The following is a 21372-nucleotide window of genomic DNA, read 5'->3' on the forward strand; positions in this document are numbered from 1 at the left end:
CATTGCAGAGAGAAAACAAGACAGCAGTCAACACACTCACTGCAATATGGCTTCCTACGAGAAGGACAATATTTAATTGGCTTTGATATTTTTCCTTGTCCAGTACGTGTTTCTCTGTGTGTATATGTGTGCATGTGTGAGCACACACACGTTTTCTTCTCTTTTTTATGGTGCACTTCACTGACATTTCCATAGCGTTTGTTTACCATAACTTACAAAGTCAAATTGGAGGATTACATTGTATTTACAAACAAGTTGGCACTTACAGAATAAATTACTGATTCCTCTTTATTTTTTATTTCATTTTATTTTCCTTTTTTTCTCCTCTTTTTTTTTTTTTTTCACCCCAGGGCATCCAGAATTCAGGCAGAATAGCAAAACCTGCTGCCTGCTGCCATTATGCTACATTAACATGAGTAAATAGGATTCCAGCTGGTACGCGCTTTCCCAGTGGTTCGCTTGCTGCTGAGAGGCAGTGCCTTCCACCTCAGTTCATGTCCGACGCTCAGGAACTGTTAGTCAAGTGAAAGCAAAGGCTGCATGTTTTCTTCCTCATTCTTATCCATGCGTTTCAGCACCCCAGGATCCACAACCGACTGAGACCTGCAGAGGGATAACATGGTTATCTGACATTTCTAGATCAAGAAAAATGAGGGTAAACCTCAGCTTTCTTTTGTTTAATTTCCGCCAGGACTTAAAAATAGTGGTATAGCATTACCCCAGCATCTGATCATTGAAAATGGTCAGAAAATACCCTCATGGAGTGATCACACGGTTTTAAAGGGCTCAGTGTTGGTTTGTGGATATAGGACCAAGAGGTGGAATAAGGCAGATCTTTTCTTCAGTGAAGCAGTGAGACAGGGTGCATCCTCAGCACATAACAGAGGGCAAACTAAGCTGCCTCTTGTACTGACTTGAGCATTGACCCTCGCTACCAGAAGGTTATATGGCACCAGGCTGGTAAAGAAGGTAGAGTTCAGCCACCCAGCTGGCTAATGACAGGCTGCAATTAGTGGTATGTGTTAGCTGGAAGCTCAAGTTGCTCCTTTTCTGAATAGCACTTTATCGCAACAGTGCGAGCGCCTAAGCCAACCCTAGGGAACCCTGCCATGGCCAGCAGGATTTCTGGAGCAGTGGACACATCTATCAAACTCACTTATCAGCTCAACTAAACAGGGCTGAGAAGGATAGTAAAGGCAAATTCAATAACGATCAAAAGATTTCTCCAGATTCCCTGATTCAGCACAGAAGCATAACACTGGTACTGGTACCCTGCAACAGCTATGTGTGAGGGGAAGAGAGGAAACAAACCTCAACTTCCAGCAAAATCAAAATGCTCCATTAAAAACAAAGTCCAAAGTGTTAAGATGGGGTCTTACATGACCTATGTCTCAGCTTGTCAAAAAGCAGGCACTTCAGGGAACAGTAGAAGAAACCCTTGTTAGATGTTTCCTTTAGTGAGATGAATCTCATGCTAGAAATACATTATTTCTCTTCTTTTCTGTAAAGATTTGAGATGGCTAGAGCATGTGGGCAACTCTACAACGCAGGCATCTATTTTTGGTCAGTGGAAGCACACTGTGACTGCAGCATTGCTACAGACTTGCCCATTTGGAGGGCTACGGCACAGAGAAAAACCTTTACAAATTCTGACCTTTCCTAAGATAAGCATACAGAGTCAATCCTGCACTCTTATAAACTGGCATCATCCACTGAAAACAACAAATGAGGCTGATAGCAGGAGACAATATGGTCTTTCTCAAAAAATCTAAAGAAAACCTTCAAAAACACAATAAAAAACATGAGTTAAAGCCTAGGTGAAAACTTTAAACACAGTAACACCACATTCTCTTACTAATGCTAAAATCAATAAATTTAGCTTTAAAATCTGATGGTCTCTCTTGTGATAAACATAATTAATTTTTTTTTAATTAAAACTGTACAATAACCCTGATCTAGAACGCTGGTCAGTTCCTCAGGCAGAAAGCTAAACCACTGAATTAAAAATGCTTTTTTAAAATCTTCACACGGTACCGTGACAATGCAAAGCTGATTGAAAATTTGCTGGTCGGAAGCTGTACTCCTGGAAAATCAAGTTCATCAAGATAAAAAATGCTGTGGAAGCATACTAATTTCAAAGGATTCCAAGTGAATGTAAGTACTAATAGAAGACTGAGCTTTTTCCTTCACTGCCAATGTCTGAGCAGCCAAGGTTTCCAGTTCTCATCTGGGGAAATGAAGGTGAGCCAGAAAGGCTGCAAACCTGGCTTCAAATTCCCAGTGAAGCAGTTTTGGCCATAAATTCCCAGGGCCTCTAAACTCTCCGATGCTAAGGGAGATGTGAAAATGAAACTGCACAAAACCTGTTCGACGGGTTGTAAGCTCAGGAGCCTCAATGCCTTGAAGAAGAAGGAGAAATAGTTTTCATTCAGTTTTAAATCAGCATTTAGTGCCATGTTTCATTCCATTCAGCACCAATTCATGAATGAAGATATTTAAAAAGAAAAACATTTGTGTAAGTCTATGGCACCTTCTAGCTACATCTCCCAAATAACTTTACAGACATTACTGAGTAAATTTTCACAAAACACGGTAGGACAGAGTTGTACCACAAAGTCCCATTGCAGAGGTGAAGAACCAAAGCCACACACAGATACTCTGCAAAGCTGATCAACACAGACATCTTGCCTGCAGGGGCAGGTGAGAAGAGGATGCAGGTCTCCAGCTGGGTGCCTCAGCCATGAGAGCCACGGGTGGACACAGCCACAGGCTAAACACGGCTGCTGAGACAGCTGCAACGGTGCCACCTGATGTGAACACGTTCTCCCCAGAGGTCTGTGCTACAGGTGGGATTAATTGCTCCTTATCTCCACCACCCTCCCCACGATCAGCCTTCCTTTCAAGTAGAGGTCATCCAATTCACCAAAAGTTCAAGGAGATCTGGAGGAACGTCAGTGGTTTATATGGGGGCAAAAGTGAGTAACAACGACATGAATTCTCAGCAGGATTTTGGTTTAAGAAGGATACTCTTTCAGAGCAATAAGCTCATTTTAAAATGGCAAGCCAAATTAAACAAGATAATTGTTGGATATCTGCTAGACACTTGTAAAATTTGTTCTAAGAAGTTAAGCACTTTTCATTGATTTACTGTCACAGTTTTTTATATCTTAAAAACCTTCTTCTGCACTAACATGCCACTCTGAGTCTGGTTTTAAACTGAGAGAAACAATCCATCAGGTGCCGAATACCGGTTAAATTTAATTTTTAATGAAATAGAGTTTATCTGTTTTACTTTAACTTCTCTATTTCTGTTTTAACACAGTCTGTGCACTTAATACATTGAAGTCTCGGGACTTTCTGTCCATCTTACTACCACTCCCTTTTACTTGGTACTAGCACAGTAAGTCTACTTAATACTTTTTATATCCAACAGCAGGGAAGGAGGATTCCCACAGGTGCTGCAGATGTGCTAACTGGAAAAGAATGCAAAGAGGGTGAGGAAATTTCAGTTCAAAATTATGTAGACACAAATTTCAACATGCTTATTTTCTGCAGTATGTCTCCTACTGGTTCAGCTAACCCAGACTGAAAGAATGTCAATTTGAAGCTTACACTGAAATGTAATTCTACATGAAGGATTTTTCAAGCACAAGTTAAATGAGAAAAAAATTTCTTCGAGAGAAAATGAAGAATCTGGTCAATCCACTGCTTTTCCATTTAATAATGTGCTTGCCCAGGACAGTCTGGAAAAGTCTGCTCCAAAGGGTCTTGCCACAGGCCTTCTCATGCTTTTTTGTTGTATCCTTGGATGAAGCAATTTACTTTCATGACTTCATTTTGCAACAGTAAGACTTCTGCATTTCAGCTTCTAAATTCCACCCTTCTCTCCAAGACAGCTTCTCTATTGTCCCACAATTCTTGTATTACATGCAAATCATATGTAAATGTATTGCTTACTTTTCCTCTTCCCCTGCCTCTTTGCTGTCCCATTTTCCCCATTACTTGTGTTAATTGCATCTTTGTCTTATGGCTTCAGGACCTTTTTTAACTTCTCCTTATCCTAGTTCATTCACATCCCATCCAGTCTCTTGCTATTTCCTACTTTCAATGCACTGTAGGTTTTTTTCAACACAAAATCTTTAAATTACGCTGGTTTGTTTTGGGGTTTTGTTTTTGTTTTTTATTCCTATGGCAGTCTCCTGTTGTCTCCTCTCTATTTCCCCAAAAAATATCTCCCTTTCAAACAGCACTGTCCTCCCTGGTCTATGCAACATTCTCCAGCCAAAATCATCTTCCTGGCTGAGTCATCTGGAAATATTTCATCCTGGTTGATCTGCTTCCAGAGTCTCTCTCCCTTTTGCATCAAATGCCATGTCCTGAAACTGAATTCTCAGCTTAGCATATTGTGACTTAATTTTAATGACTTTATATATTGTTTTCTGCCCTGTTTGTTCTCTTCCGTTTCATTGCTGGACCTACCCCTTATGAGCTGCACTCTGACTTTTGCCGCCCTGCTCAACCTGCTGTAATCTCTCCTCTTTCTCTTTTACTGTCCTGGCAAGGCTGGACAGGTTCACCCCTCCCAAGTGAATTGCCTCACTGCTTCCATAGGTACTGGAGAGGTAACTAACCTCTCCCTAGAGTTTACTTGATTTTGAATGGTAAAATGCAGCAAGCTCAAAGAGAAGAATATCAGAACACCAGGATGTTTGCCAGACTTGCGTATAATGATTGGCACTGATTTTTGTCCTGATTCTCCTCATTACATTTTCTCATGTTGTGTGCAGTCACTGTGACAGACAGTTCAGAACCTGTAAATGTCCTGGCACCTACAAGCTGGTGGACACCAGGCACTGGGCTATGAGAGGGAGGAAGGTAAGAGTTATCATCACCACCCAGCTGGATAATTGGCCTCAACTGATGCTCTGCACCAAGGCTCACTGCAGCTAGCACTGTCTCTCTAATACGTAGTGTAGGCTGGGGTGGGATATCAGCTTATTCCAAGCACAGCACTGTATACACTACCTGTGTGGGACTGTGAAAATAATTAGCTGCACTGAGCTCACAACTCACATGGGTAATAAACACCACTATGGTCTATAATCAACAGTGATCTTCTTAAGAAAGGAGAAAAAAAAAGATCTACGTATATAATAAACTGAGGGAACTACCTGAAGCTTAATAAAAGAGGAGGAAGGCAGATGTTAACCATATGGCAACACTAGAAGACCACAGTACCTTTAACCCACCTTTTCATGGATTTGGGAGAGAGGTCCTTTTCTATGTCCTTTGCAGGAGCATTGTAGGAGTCCACATTGCATTCACTGTCATCATCGTATTCATGGTCAAGCAGTGTTCTTGCCCATGTCCCCATGTCATAGGGGGGCAGCATTCCTCCAAACTCTGAAGGCAGGATCTCTGGGTGTATTAGCTGATGCAGGCTGTTGAGGTTATTACCATGCAGGAATATCTGTATGTACACATGCATGTAAAAACAAAGCAGTATCACAAGAATTGGCAAAGCCCAGATTACATCATTATTATTAGAGGATATTGTACAGTTTCAATATTCTAGCTGTGTTGGGCTAACAGAGATGGCCACCAAAGCACACGTTGCCTCTGCCTTAAGCACAGTCATACTATGTTCATAAACCTACAAAGTGCTTAAAGCATAAATGACTTAAAATGTTGGCAGGACAAGGGGCCTAGGAGGGTAAAAACTGATGTCTGGTAACTACATGGATTGAAGATTAAATAGACAGACTGCCTATCTCTTGTTATTTGCTCTCCCTAATCCCGTAAATTAAATTAAGAACATACATAAATAATAAATTAAATTCATATTCACCGTATACATTAAGTAATATATATTGACTTTCAGCATCCAGCCATGAGTTCTATAAATAAGATAAATAGTGCAGTGTAACGAAAACACTACTGGAAAGATTTTCTTCCTCAATATGGTGGTACTAGTAACTACTATCCATACTTGACAATATATGAAATTAGTAATAACAGTAATATAATTTCTGTGACAACAATGAGGGAATAGCTGATGGACTATTTGATATTTTCCATCAATGTTTTGGTAGACTGACTTTCACACATGCTTTACGTTTATATATATATGTGTATATTAATATGGCATATAAGTATATGAATACTTGTATTTATGTTTATGTTTAACTGTATTGTTTCTCCCCAGAGATCTGGAACGTGTGACCGATGAGCACTAGAAACAGAGCACCTCTGGATTTGGATAGCCTTCTCCTACAGACACTAGGGACCTGCAAACTTTCCACTAGAGGAAAGGCCGGCTCTTGGGTATGGCTACACAGACAATTCACGGCAGCTATTTCTAGACTAGCAAGTAGGATGGGCCAGGATACACCCTTTGGGACTAGGAGTAAGTGCCATGGCACAGTTCACATCCATATGGTTAAACTCCTTCCATCTCCAGAACAAGCTCACCTCATCCATACCGCTCACCGGTCCATGCCGTCTCCAAATTGTTCTGGGCAATGTCTAAGAAAGCACCAGCTGGCACTGGCCAGTGCCCTGCCAGAAAGCGTCCGTACAATTAAACAGTGCCCAACGCTTTTTAATTGACTAGCACAGAAGCAGCCAAGAAGGCAAGGTAGGATGTCGCCCCCTAACAGCTGTACGCTGCCTCTCGTTCCCCACGGGGCAGGCAGGGGTGTGCGCACAGACAGACGTCAAGCGCTATCAATTCACATTCCACTTCACCTTACAGGGACTTCTCTGGACAGCCATACCCCCAGCATGATTTATCAAGAGTTAACTTCAAAAGGCAGAAAGACAAAAAGACCAAACATATGCTTGTACAGCTTATTTCAGCCCATCTTCCAGTCAGCTGTGGAGACAGGAAGCTTAATATGACCATGCAAACCCAGTAATGTTCTTCCATCTCAGAAAGGAATTTACCCTTGTGTGACAGAACAAATATTAATGGCAGAAGTAATTTGTTTTACGGTGCCTTTCCAACTGAATGTTTCATTTCTTAGCAATTCTTTTTATACACGCTTAGTATTACATTTACCTGAATATAGCCATCCATTGCAAATCTACCACACATATTTAAAAAAAAGGAAAATAATTCAGAATAAACACAACAGACAAATAATGAGCCCAATAAAATTCTGAAGAGAATTCTATTAGGTTTGGGGTTTTTTTTTCACAATCATTTGTTCTGTTTCTTATGTTTGGGTTTTTGTAAAGCTGATATTAAATTTTACATGCTGGGCATAATTTTCACATTTTGACAGCAGGTTGTGGACTCTAAATTGATATTTAAACAACTGACTACTTTTTCTAGGTTTTCATTATTGACAAAAACAGTTGTAAAAAGTCAGCGTTTCTGAAAATATATGCCACTGATTCAGGTGTCTAAATAAAAATTTAGAGGCTAACTGAGAAGCACCCACGTTCAACTGCCTTGTCACTTATTTTTAATGTTGTAACACACCCATGAGCTGTACTTTACTCCTTGGTTATGAATACACAGCACTTGACTTTAAAAGGCCTCATATCTGGCACTATAAGGTTCTTTGCTGAAGCTGTAGTCAACAGACTGCAACTGAGTCCTGCAAAATGGGTTTACATTTGCATATTTATAACAGATATTACATAAAGGGCTTTGTGATCTATAGTTCAAAATCTGTGAATACCAGAGGCCTCTCAAGCATAATCTGTCAGTAAAAAACAGCTAAACACGAAGGGTCGTTGTGGCCTTGTAGGCTGTGTTTTAGGAGAGAAAATACAGAGTTGCTTAGAGAGCTGATCCCATTAAAAAAAAAAAAAAAAAAGATCATCACATTCTTTGTATTGGCTTTGTACATGATGCTGATTGTGTTTTCGTGGATGACAAATTTCCTGTTACAGAAATAATATTCTATGTGCTATCACCACCAAGCTCTAATTTAATTGCACTGATGCAAATGCTGCAAATTCAGCAACATCTCAGAGACTGCTCGTGCTTACGCACAGATGCATGCACACAAATTTCCTTTCATTGGCTTTCATTCAGATCAGTATTTGCAAACTATTACATACAAGCTGTGTATTTTAGTTCATGCTAATGTCAAGGAAATCACACTAGGAAAGGACTTCATACTCACTACCTCTCTTCTTAAAAGAAAGACACAAATAATTTTAATAGAAATTGAATTGAATAGAAACTTAATAAAGACTGTAATGTGGACAATATTTTTATATAACCCAGGAGAAAGCATATGCTTACATTTTAAAATACACTTAAGTCCACTGCTTGACTGTGTCCTTAAAGGTTAATGTTATATAAGTTTCTAAAACAGGTAAAGATACTCTTTACAATGCAGATGTATTTAAATACTTTCCAACATGAGCAAGCTGCTACATTGCGTATATCTACTTTTCTAGAGTGTGATACATCTGCTGACTACAACTGCCAGGTAATGGACGATTAAACACAAGAATACCCTTTTCCGTGTCTTCTCCTTTAAAAAGGGCCGTATAACTGTGTAGAGGGCATGGATATACCACGGCTGATTGACGAAATGTATTCCTCCAAACCGAGCTGGAAAGCTGTCCTGTGTGTCAGGAAAAAAATACATACAATGTGAATTGACTCTTAACAAAAGTTGCAAATGCATCAAATCTTTTTTTTTTTTTTTTTTTTTGGCTGAATGCTTTCATTTTAATAATAAACCTTAAACAAGAAGAAACATTCTTCAAAATTGTGGCCTCTCAGTTGAGTTCCAACCTTCCAAACCAAGCAGCAACACACCCTGGACAGAGCAGTGAGGAAGCGTGCTGAAACAGCTATGGTATTCAAATAAAGGCGCGTAATTTCTAAACTCCAGAAACGCATTAAACATTTATGATTTGCCCATAATCCATCTATGCAATATATTTTTCTCTTTTCTACTTCTACGGATTTTATTCATTTTTAATAGTAATCATCTCAACTCTTCCAGTGTTGTTGAAAAGTACTAGAAATATCCCTCTTGCTTCTACCTTAAAAAGAAAGTGTAAATCTAAAGTACTATTCAAAATGTCTCCAATATTATCCATATTTCATAAAACTGAGAATGCATTAAACATTACGCATAAACTGTTATGCAATATCCATGACAGTAATTCTTGTCACATAGTCAGGGGCCTTCTGGGAGTTTAAATGTAAGGATAGCATATCTGTATTTGAAGCAATGACTTTCCTTTTTCTTGCTGAAAAACACAAGGGGCAGACAACTCACTAGGAAAGATTCTGATTTGCATTTTCAATTTCTAAGTCAAGAGAACACGCCAGAGGGTTTGGCAGTTTGAAGAGGGCAGCCGCTTTGTCCTGGGATGCTATTGCCAAATTCACTGCGTGTCCTCATTTTGTCTTTGCCTGGTTGATCGTACACTCAAATAATGCAAAAAGCTGTTGCCGTCTCCTGTGCTGCTTGGAGTTACGACACTGAGGAATGAAGCAAGAGGTGTAAACGGGCATGTAGACTGATGTATGTCCTCTTTTGTGTTCACAGGTTGTCAGAACCTTCTCAGTGTTTAGGTATACAGACTTATTAAACAAATGGCTTTCATCTGAACCCTTATTCAACAGGTGGTCCACTCCAGGCAACCACAGTAGTCACAAACAGATTCCTCACAGCAGCAGCAATTCCAGTCTCTGGCTTGACAATACAGGTACAAACAAGGACATGTTCCCCAGCTATACCTCCTTCTCCGCCTGTGTGGATGCACTAAAGGCAGCTTCAGGTCTGTGTCAGTGGGATCAGAAGCTCAAGAGGAGGCAATCAAATGGTGAGATGGGGCACTCTGTGCAAATAGATGTATTTTGTCTCCTCTGGAGACAAGATAGCAGGCCATATCAAAGCATCCAACGGTCTAGATATAATCCACAAAGCACCATTTGAAGCACACTGATTTAAGGTCACACAGCAGACAGAAAAAAATTGCCAAGAAAAAACCATAAGCTATATCAACCAATCAAGAACTTAAGGAAGGCAGGAACTGTTCAAGGAAATCTTTAATGAAATGTTTCCAGATAGCAATGTGCTTTGAAAAAGTGGCTGCGACAAGAAACCTCCTTAGTTCTGCGAATGTGTACAGAGATGTGGGAATAATGAAGCCTGAAGAGGTCACTTGCTCCTCTAAAACGTACCATTCAAATGCTGGCAGTCACTCCTAAACCAAGGGGTCTTCACATCAGGGTGCCACCTGCCTCCAAATTGCAACAACTTGGTGGATTACCAGATGAAGTATTTTCCATTAAGGAAGCAATACTTTAACAGTCATCTACAGGGAGGATGCCAACTACAACACACACCACTAACATCTGGCTGGCCACAGCACAACAGTCAATGCAATTAACAGTCTGTTTTACAGATTTTCTCCTGAAACGTTTGATTAACAACAGCCTTGAAATAAAACAATCCTCTTGAAAGACTGTGCTACAGAAACCACACCTTGCTAAATGCCTAGTTCCTGTCAGCACTGACTAAATGTCAAACAGGATGGTTGATAATTTGACATGTAATTCACCCTGTTCAATATCGTAAATCCCCAAACACCATTTTTGAGAACACAACCTCTGATGTACAAAAGGTAGTAAATTATGTCCCTATCACAGCAATCCAAAAAATCCATTAGGAAGGATAAATCACTGGATGATATCCTAAACTTTAGTTGTAGGAGATACCATTCATCTACAGAAGGTTGTGTTTATTTGGTTTATCACGGCCGCTGCTCCAGCAAAGAGGTCCGGTGCAGCATGCTGTGTACCATGCACAAAACGGCACACACTAAAGCTGCAGAAGACATCTTTTTCTAGCTTCATCTAGATGTCTTTGAAGATATCTTCAGAGTTAACTCTGGAATGGTAACTGCATTAAGCCTCATGGGGGTCAAAAGCTTTTTATAACGTAGGCACTATGGAAGACAGCAAAGCAAGCCATCCATTCCTGTCTGCATGCTTTCTTGCATGACTTTGTAAGCTTTTAAATTAATATAATGCCCCAAGACTTACACACACCAAGTTGTGAAATGTTTGCTCTTTATTGCTCAAAAAATGTCTCCCACAGAAACTGAGGACAATTTGTGAATGAGAAGATCTCAACAGGCAAACAGCCATGCACACACACAGATTCAGAGCCGAGAGCCAAAGCTATTTGTATTCTGCTGTGGGCTCAGAATGGATGACTTATCAATACTCAGTATCTTTATAAAGATATTAAATTTCTAGTAGATAAAAAGGAGTACCTTTAGAAAGTACCACTTTGACACTTCCACTATCTTTTCCTTCATCTGGGAAACCCTGTACGTGGAGGATCATGAATATATGTGGAATGATCCTCAAATAGAAGATGCCACTTGATATTAAAAGCCAATTTGTCTCAGTGTTTTTCAGCAATTCTAAAGGCATTTTCCAGAACTCACTAAAGAAGTCAGGTATTTATCAATTTCTGTGACTGAACTGAGGTGCCCAAATTCAAGAGCACTTCCCAAGGTGTAATTAGGAACCCCCAAAATTTGGGCCCGGAAAGAGAAAAGGTGATTTGGTCAGAATGATCCTGCATTGTACACAATGCTGGGACTAGAATTCAAAAGCTGCTGAACGCAGATCTAAACCCCAATCTCAACAGCACCTGGTGAGAAAACAAAAAAGTGGAATAAGCAACTACAGCTGCTGGAGAAACAGGTGTCAGAAGGTTGTCTGGCTCTTGTCAGACGTATCTGACTTCCACAAGGGAATTTGCCAGACAGATGGCCATCCTACACCAACAGCGGGTATGAATTTCTTCCAAATCATTGATTCTTGTGGGTTTTTTACATAGATTAAGTCACAAGCGTGGTGGCAGTCACAACTGCCTCTGTAGACATATTGCACTTCAACAGAAAAGCCTGTAACCCATGAATCACATGAATTCTAAGTAAAAGGAATCACATGACTTCTAAGTAAAAGGAATCCCATGCCAGAAAACAGTAAGAAATGGAGATCAGCCATGAAGTGAGCTGTGCATTTGACTGGAAAAGCAATAAATCTGATGGGGTAGTACCAAACCACTAAAAAGAACTAATTACATATATACGCAGTGTGTGGATTTTTTTAACATTCACAATAGCCTCTGTTTATGCAGCAGAAGACAACCAAAGTGTGCCTCTGGTGTACACAGTTTGGGACATGGCCACGCCACAGACACAAGCAAGCAGGTAGTTACTATTAGGGACAACAGTCCTTGTGATACAAGGCTTACAGGTGACAATTAATAGTGGGCTGCCAAGGAAGAGGTAGACACCTACACTACTGTTTGCAGGACTGGGAGAGTAGCCATGCACAGCAGTAACTGACCTCTCCTCTAACATCTACAATGCAGCGTTGGAGAACGATCCCAAGCAAACTGCCTCACCGGATTTCCACATCTGATGACATGGTTCTTCTCACTCATAGCACAGAAGTTTTACCTCTCTGCCACACATAACTTATACAACCTGTCTCCACAAACTTCCTCTCCAAGGACCCTTGGCACATGCTAAGAAGTCAGGTTTCTATTTGCTGGGCACCCCATCCCACCCTGTGCTGGACTCAGCCGTCACATGAGCCAGCTCTCAGGGTTTCATAGAGGGTCCCACTCTCCGCTGTGGCCAGCAGAAAGTCTTACAGCAAAACCAGCGTACGACATTTTCAACAGTGCCAAATTCCTACTGAAAATCAGTGTGAGTCTTCTTAGTGGTGTCAGAAGCGTTATCATAGAGATAATAAAAATGGACCACCTTTCCCATCATTACCAAATGGGAAAAATTAAAGAACTTCATAAAGTCCACAGCATTCTCCACACCTTGGGTATCGTGTCTACATATAAACCTCTGAGGTCCATTTTTAAGGAATTAGCCCCACCCAGCTGAAACCAGTACTGGAGTCAAATTTGTTTGTACAGCTCTTAGAGGTTTAATCTTAGAAGCTGCTGGGACCACAGTATGCCCGAAAGTGCACTGGCAACCCAACCACATCAGGGCCTCACAAGCGTGCTGCACATCATCTGCAAATAGCCCATCAGGAAACACCTTGCCAAGTACTAACACTGCAAGAGTGCTTGGGCATGTATGCTCTGGGGTCATGTTTGAGGGTTTGCTGTTTTATGGGCAGCGAAACTGTTTTGGCGGACAGTCTAGAGGCATCCTTCAAAGGACTGTCCAGACAAATATAATAAACACACTCACACACTTTACTTAAGGCTGCATTTGAGTGCTGTGATGAATTCAGGCTGTAGCATCTGCCGGTGACAAGAGGCAACAGAGTCAAAAATGTGAAAACTGTATCTTCCTAACAAAAATTACAAGTTCAAAGATAGCATATTAAATTAATATCTTAAATGTCACTTAAGCGTTATTCCTGTAGATAACAACTTCAGGTCTCTTCCAGCTATTCCAAAAAGTCAAGCGCTTCAGGGAGAAAAACAAAATCATTATGATGAACCAAAAGAGTACCTTCATAATGGAAGGCTCCACTAGAAAGACACTGAAACATGCTGTCTGATGCAAGATGCACCACGACTAAATTTGATTTTTGGCATGTTAAAGAGGAAACTATGGGAAATCACAGAAAGAGAAGGCTGTGATTCAAAGGAATATTTCACTTCCTTAACACTCCAAGAGTTGAATTACTAGAGGAACCAAGAGCCACTGCCATCCACATCAGGAAAGGAAAGCCAAGTCTTGCTCCCAAACTGTAACTTTCACTGAAGGTATGACAGAACAGGACATTCCTAATACCAAACTTCCTGCAGGCATCCATCCATGACAAGGGTAATTGCAATGTCTCACAAAAAAATAACTTGTGTGTCAAGATTGATCACCTGCGCTCAAGCCATGACCTTAGACTGGGACCCTATCCAGTGGTATGGGAGGATGATAAAGAGACTGAGAAGTGAATCTGTGGAGTAAAAGAATTTTGATTGTTTTGTTTATGAAAACAAATACTGGAAGGCAGATGCTATCTATAAACACACTAGGGAGAATAAAGAACGCTGACACCAAAACAAATGCGAACAAGCTCACCATGAACACAGCGAGACTGGAAACTGGTAGACAGCTTTGAATCACCAAACATCCAACAAGTGTGGAGGGGGAATAAGCAACATAACTCATTTTGAGACAAAGATTACTAAATTATGAGGGAGCTAAGTTTCAGGTTGTCTGTAACAACAGGAAACTTCACCTCCGTCCCTCTGCGTTAAAGCTCTTTAAGGTTCAGATCCAAAAACTTTCTCAAGTTTCAATGGTGGTAAAATTTTGCTTGATGCCTGGAATGTCTGCGTAAGTGATTTTCCTCTGTAAGACTACGACATTGTTCTCTCCTAGCTTGAGCTTTTCATTTTCATTAAACAATGTTGAACCATTTCTAAGACAAACAAAAAGTGCCCAAATAAATTTTTGTTACTGCGTTCAACCAAAAGAGCACTACCTAAAGGCAAATTAACATCATTCAGTGACATTCCTACAAAATAAGATTTAATTATCTAGAACTGGATGTTGTCATTTTGCTAAGAAGCTTCCAGTGAAGCAATTTGACTTTTGGCAGTCCTCCTTTTCATTTCTATTAGTCATTTTATCTTACAGCTCATATAGAAATATGTTAAATTGAATGAGATGAGAAGAGAGAGAGATGGTATCCACTCATTGAGAATATTGCTCTTTTTATTGAAGTATGTGTTTTAATTTCAAATAATCTTCCATCTTTAATTTCAGTATGCTACTCATAAAAATTATATATTGGTTAAATTAATTAGGTGGATAGGGATTTAAGAGCCATCTGACGACATGTGTCTGCATGTTTATATATAAATATAATAAAATTTAAAATCTACATAGATTTTCTGCTTCCACTATTTGGATAAAGGGCTCAGATCACTCTCATTTTTTTTAATTAGATGGGCCTGATAAAGAAAATATTTTGTATAAAACCTCTCATTTTCATTTGGAATTACTTTATTTTTGCAAATTAACTTCAAGATGTTTTGACCTGATTTTTTTTAAAGTTTTAATTAGAAATTGTGTGAAATTCTTTTAGCAATTTTTACTTGTTTTGACAAGGGCTTGGGGTTTGAGGTATTTTTTTTTTTCCCCTTGGCTCATTTGTTTAGTTTGAACCTGGAAAAATGAAGGCTTAATTTTAAAGATGAAATGAAAAATGTTGTTTTCCAAGGACAATTCTGTCTTCAACTACAAACACTATCTCTTTTTTCATTCTAAGTAACACTTCATTTGGAATGTGAGCTATTAAAAGGGGGAGGGTGGAGGTGGGGGAATCACAACCTTTTCACAGCATGATGCTGTTTCCAAATTGGCAAAGCCAGAAAAACAGTAAGAAAGATGGCAGGAGTAGATTCTTCTATACTGTTTACTTTTCCTGTGATGAAAATAATTTTTTACAATAGGCAATTATCAGATGGTGATTTCTTCTATGGAAATTCCCATAGGGGAAAAAAAAATCCATTTTCCAGGCAGCTTGTGAATGTCTTATTAGATTAAGATTACAGATAAATGGAAAAAACACTATAATGCAAACTGCTGTGCATAAATATAGTAACAATACTTTCATAATGCTGGTGGAATATAAATAATGTGGGAAATTACTGTTCGTAAAAATGGCACACTCTCATTCCTGAAGGCAAAACTCTTTGTCCAGGGACTGTAGAGGATGAGATGAAATGCCACACCAGCATCTCATCTTGTACCGCTCTCATCCTGAAGTCACCCTCTTTTTGTCAGTGAGGCTATCCTGATGGCCCAACAGCCTTTGGTCTGTGCAGAGACCACTGACCACAGGATTACTGTCATGATGCTTTTCATCATGCAGAAAGCCTCCCATAGCCCGGAGGCCGTTTCAGAGAGGAGCATCAGTAGTTATCAGATAGCCCCTGCCTTGTGCCTGACCACTTTCAAACGTGAGTAGGATGAATAGTACCTTATCTAGAATTGCCTTAGAGGAGCTACACTTATTTGTTCTGTTTTATTCAATCAAAATGTGATCTTCGTGCTATCTTACATTTCCTTCATGGCAGAAGGACAGAAGACAAATCTTAGGATAATGTTAAGACAAGGATTGAAAGAAACAACGACAAGGGAGAAACCATAGAAATAAGATAAAAGTGAGGAACAGAGGAAAACAGGAGAGAATAAATTAATTCAGGGAGGAATACAGAGAAATTATTATGATGCATACGAGAAAAACATATTCATCATGTTCCTTTCATAGTCTCTCTTCGAAACTTGCACAGAAAGGCAGAGAAAGAGAAATGTAAAGTATTCCTACTTGGAGGACCCGTGTTTTACAGTCACATGTCAAGACTGATTTTGCAGACCTAAACTTAAATAGGGTAAGTAAATACCAAACCTTATGACTTTTATATAATTTCTGCATATCATCACAACTAACAATTTCCCAGAAGAACCACAGCCAATCTACGGATTTTTAATTCTGGATTGCCTTCATCCAAAATTTGCAAGAAACTACATCTGTACTGACTATCCTTAGTGATATATCAGTATACCTGCCCAGGCAATGGGGCACAGAGGTCTGCAGATGGATAGGGTGAATAGACACTGCACAGATGCAAAAATCCAAGTTTCCTTGTTGTGGCAGCTTTCAAACATCATGGTGTACCTTTGCAGTGCCAACAAGATACTGAGTTAAAAGTTACCAGTTGTCCAATCAGAATATTCACTTTTTTTCCCTGGAAATGGAGAACTTCTAAACTGTTGCCTACAATTTTATTATCCAAAGCTCCCCTAAAAGTGCAACTTTCAGTTTCACACAGGATGCTTTAAAATTGGATTACCACTTTATCAGTTCCAATTTACAATAATACAATAGACTGAAAACTGTAGTGATTCAAGATTTCGTGAGCCATATGTTTCCTCATACTATGAGGAATCAATCTCCATCATTGCAGTAGGCAGTAAGAGCAGTAATCATTTTAGCCATCCAATTTTAATCTGTCACTCCATGCAAATGAGAGTCCTGAGAATTGAACTGAACTGTAAAATTGGAGGGATAGTGATTTAAGAAAAAACAGCTGAGGACAGCCACTGTGATCTAGAATGCAGCATAATTAAGCTTTAAATTACTGTGAAAATTGAATAACTGACTTGAGATCCATTAATAAGTATTATATTTTATTAAAAGTAGAGATATCATGAACTATGCAGCATACAAATTTTCAAGAGGTCAGTTCCCAGCAGTACAAAACTAGTTCCAGTTCCAAAAAGTGTTCAAATGTCTTTGTCATAGTACAGAATGGAGATTTATTTCAGCCCTTCAGCTTCAAGAAGGCCTCAGTCTGAACTGCTCAGCTACACATTGTCTTTATGAAGGTGCTTGAAAAGATACGGTTTCCTACAAAGTAACTCCACCTCAGCTTCCCTCTTCTTCTGCACTGCTGAACAATTGCTGGCGGTACACACACATAAAATGCTTCTGGGAGCCAAGGGAATTTCAATATTGTTTGAGGGAGAACTGTCATTCTGGTTATTACTCTGGAGGATCATAAATCACTGTTGTTGAATTCTAACTGCAGACATCAATCCCCTGTCTTTTTAAAGACATATAAGCAAGGCCATCTCTGTGTTAGCTGCTATGAAGGAAACATTCCCAGTAAAGGAAACCCTCCCAGTAAAAAACAGACATTCACAATAACTGGGCAAACGAGTAATTATTTGTTTTATCATACATATCTAGGACAAAGCTAATATGTTTATTGTGCTATCAGTATGTGCTAGTAATGAATAAACATGATGATAAGAGTCTATCCTAAAATCACACTTTTGGAACTCTTGGAAATTCAAATCCAAGGAGTTGGAACATCAAAATCAGAAATGCAGATCTCTTCTTGATAAGATAAGAGTGGAAGCCATGTGAATGTCTTCTCAGCAAGAGAAAATAACAGTAGCCTCATTCCATGTTACAGGGACCCACAGAGAAAAAGAACTGAACTCTGAAACCGTCCGGACTGCCGGGTCCAGTGCTGGGGTCTCCAGTAGAAAGCAGACAGGGACATACAGGAGTGAGTCCAGCAAAGGGCCATGAAGATGACTAAGGGATTGGAGCACCTCTCACAGAATCACAGAATGATGAGGGTTGGAAGTGACCTCTGGAGATCATCTAGTCCAACCCCCCCCACCAGAGCAGGGTCACCTACAACAGGTCGCACAGGACGGTGTCCAGGCGGGTTTTGAATGTCTCCAGAGTGGGAGACTCCACAACCTCCACGGGCAGCCTGTTCCAGTGCTCTGCCACCCTCAAAATAAAGACGTTCCTTCTCACGTTAAGACGGAGCTTCCAATGTTCAAGTTTGTGCCTGTTACCCCTAGTCCTATCACTGGGCACCACTGAAAAAAGACTGTTCCCATCGCCCTGGCACCTTCCCTTTAAGTATTTGTAAGCATATGAGGAGAGGCTGAGAGAGCATGGAGGAGAGAAAACTCAGGGGGATCTTATCAATGTATATAAATACATACAATGTATATAAATACATTGTATACAATGTATATATATATACAATGTATATAAATACATTGATAGGGAGAGTATAAGAAGCTGGACCCAGGCTTTTTTCCGTGGTGCCCAATGACAGAACCAGAGGCAATGGGCACAAATCAAAACACGGGAGAGTCCTTCCCAACATAAAGAAATCATGTAAGAGTGCACAGTTCTGAACAAGTCAGACATTGATGAAAAATCTAAAATCACTGAGGTTACATGAGGTCTTTTCAGCTAACATTTTCCCAAAAACAATTCACTTCTCAAGATGACAGGCTTCTCAAACTAAATAAAAAACTGATTTGCAGGTAGATGTTAATATTTACCCTATGTAATGTACTCAAGCTGCTTGGCTTGCTTGAGATCACTCATCTTTTCATCACAAGCAACTGCCGAAAATGTCCACAGCTTATTCCACCTAAATGAAAGCTTACCTCACCTGAAAAATCTGAAGCTTCGTGCATTACATTCTCTGAACCAGGATTTTCAAAAACGTAGCCGTTGCCAAGCTGTCTGCACAACACTGAACAGCCTCCACTTCCAAAGGCTGGGAACGAGCTGCTCCCCCAGTTCGGGCTCAATACCCAGCTGCAAGCCCAGCTTTTCGGAAACGTCACAGAGGGCAACACAGGGAGCTCACAGACCAGGGGAGGCCTGCAACACTCAGATTAACACCATTCGTTAACAAAACCTCTAGGAAAGAAATTCAATACCATTTTGAGACTGACTGTCTGACTCTTAGCTTTACCAGCCTAATAAAGGGAGGTTACAACTGAAAGTGTCTTTTGCCAAATATAGCATTGTTTAACAAAAGATGTTGCTGTTGCATATGTAACACCTTCAAATGTTTGTAACTATAGTTTGCAAAATGTTTATTGCTCTACTGTTATAACATTATTCAAATTGTAGCATCTTAAGTTCAATGCAGTATACTAAACCAGTGTAACCTATTTTTTACAGACAGCTTAAGAATGTGCATAAAAAGATCCTACTTCCTTCTCCTTCCTTTCTACTTTTTTGACTTGGCCACCTTCTGATTTGTAGCCCTCTTCTACAGCACGGCTTAATTTTTCTGCTTTCTTATATTACTGTCACTCCAATGTTAGTGGTTGATGCTAACGTGAGAATTAACCCCCCCAGTACAGAGGCGATGACATCTGGTATGCCTGGATGGACCTAATGGGAGGAAGAGACACTCCGTTGGCTGTCACTTGCTTCCCATCCATTAGCACCATGCACTGCACCATGCCACGCCATGTGGCACGTACGTGCTATTAGTCACACCACTGTGCAACCATCACCCACTTGCCATTCATGCCACAGCTGCAAATGCCCCTGCTGTGACCACCATGTGTACCTCAAAAGGAGCCTGAAAATACAGAACTCCTCATTTCAGTGAGAATATCATTAAAGATTAAACCTTAAACAAGCTCCTACCCCCGCTTAACTGAACAGTCAAGAGTCATTCCTCAGCAGCTAAGAAAAGCGACATGTGACAAGCTGAAGCAAAATCAGAGCCAACGTTAATGTAAGTAGACATGGCCTTTTCCAACCTGTCCATTCGAAAAGGGATGCAGTTGTTAAGGGTGTCCGGAAAGCATGTCACAAAGCTCTTGCACCTCTACAAAAAATAGTTTAAGCAAGCAAAATCTTCTGTTAGGTACTAACAGGTGTCGGGTAACATCAAGAGACAAATACAGACCCAAAGTGTACAACATTTGCTAGACAGAAGGTATTTTCAACTGCCAATGAACAGAACTGCATCAAAATCTAAAAAGAATGTGTCAAATAGAGTGTGCGTCTGTGTCTGTGTCTTTGTATAAAAATCATTATGCCTCAACACATCAAATTAATCTCTTAAACAATTTATTACTATGGATAATTTTTCAGTTTCCAGTAGCCTTTTCACTTTAATTTAAAATAGATTTAAGAGCTCAGACTATCAGCGTAGGACAAAAAAAAGGCAGACATTTCCTGTCTAGGAACCAGAATCAGTTCTTTGTGTCCTACTGGTAGATCAATTATGTATTAGAGCTGCTGCTGCTTGACTTTTAATCCACATTAGTTCACAGACCTTGAGCAAATTTGATGTTACTATATTAAAAAAAAGGGAAAGCACTGGAATAAGCTATACAGGGAAAAAAAGGAAAACAGATCAAGCAAGGGGCCAATTACTCAGCCAAATGCTGGCAATGGAGAGGCAGGCTGTCTACTGCCTGCACACAGGGAAATAAAAATGAGCAGATAATTCGTTTAAATTCCCTTAAATGTAATAAGTCCCACTTGGAATAACCATAAGATCATTATTAATATGCTACGTTGTTACCCTTCTTTTCGACAATTTGGGCAAAGAAATCTGCTGATGTGTATATATGTGTACATTGTAGTACTATAGATCAATAATACCTGTTCTCATCCTGAATCAACAATGTTTCGAGCCACATTCTAGATATCAGATACCAGCTGTACGCTGAGCCATTTAAAGATCCTGGCTGTGTATTTACTGAAATAGATAATTTAAAGCTTTGCTCATTTTGGAGCCTGGCTGATAAATCTTCACACATAGCTGAAACATTAAAAAGTCTTCCATTTTCTGAACCCAAATTCCTACATCATCATATCCACTACAGCCTTTCAGCACTAAAATTAAAAGCAGCATGAATATTTAAGTGTTTTGTGATAAGAATGCAGTAGCTAAATCTGCCAGTATACAAAAGGCAAAGGCAACCTTAGAATTTGAGTTCACTGAAATACAGGATGGAGGGGAGGAAGGAAGATGTTAAAAAGAAAAGGGGGGGGGGAATTATCTCAAAATGCTTGCTAGCTATTAC

The 21372-nt window shown here is 39.8% G+C and overlaps 1 protein-coding gene across 1 annotated transcript in view; it reads right to left on the bottom strand.

The window, feature by feature from the left end:
• Nucleotides 1–304: 304 nt before the first annotated feature.
• Nucleotides 305–21372, bottom strand: part of CLVS2 (clavesin 2) — a 41329-nt gene continuing 20261 nt past the window's right edge. Inside the window, exons 2-4 of the mRNA XM_009883252.1 lie at nt 8478–8588; nt 5250–5470; nt 305–603 (exon numbers count right to left, since the gene is read on the bottom strand). Of these exons, the coding sequence (XP_009881554.1) occupies nt 516–603; nt 5250–5470; nt 8478–8588 (420 nt within the window). The 3' untranslated portion in view covers nt 305–515. The remainder of the gene's footprint in view (nt 604–5249; nt 5471–8477; nt 8589–21372) is intronic.

Source organism: Charadrius vociferus, unplaced genomic scaffold (assembly GCF_000708025.1).
Source record: "Charadrius vociferus isolate BGI_N301 unplaced genomic scaffold, ASM70802v2 scaffold230, whole genome shotgun sequence".
Classification (NCBI taxonomy): Eukaryota; Metazoa; Chordata; class Aves; order Charadriiformes; family Charadriidae; genus Charadrius; species Charadrius vociferus.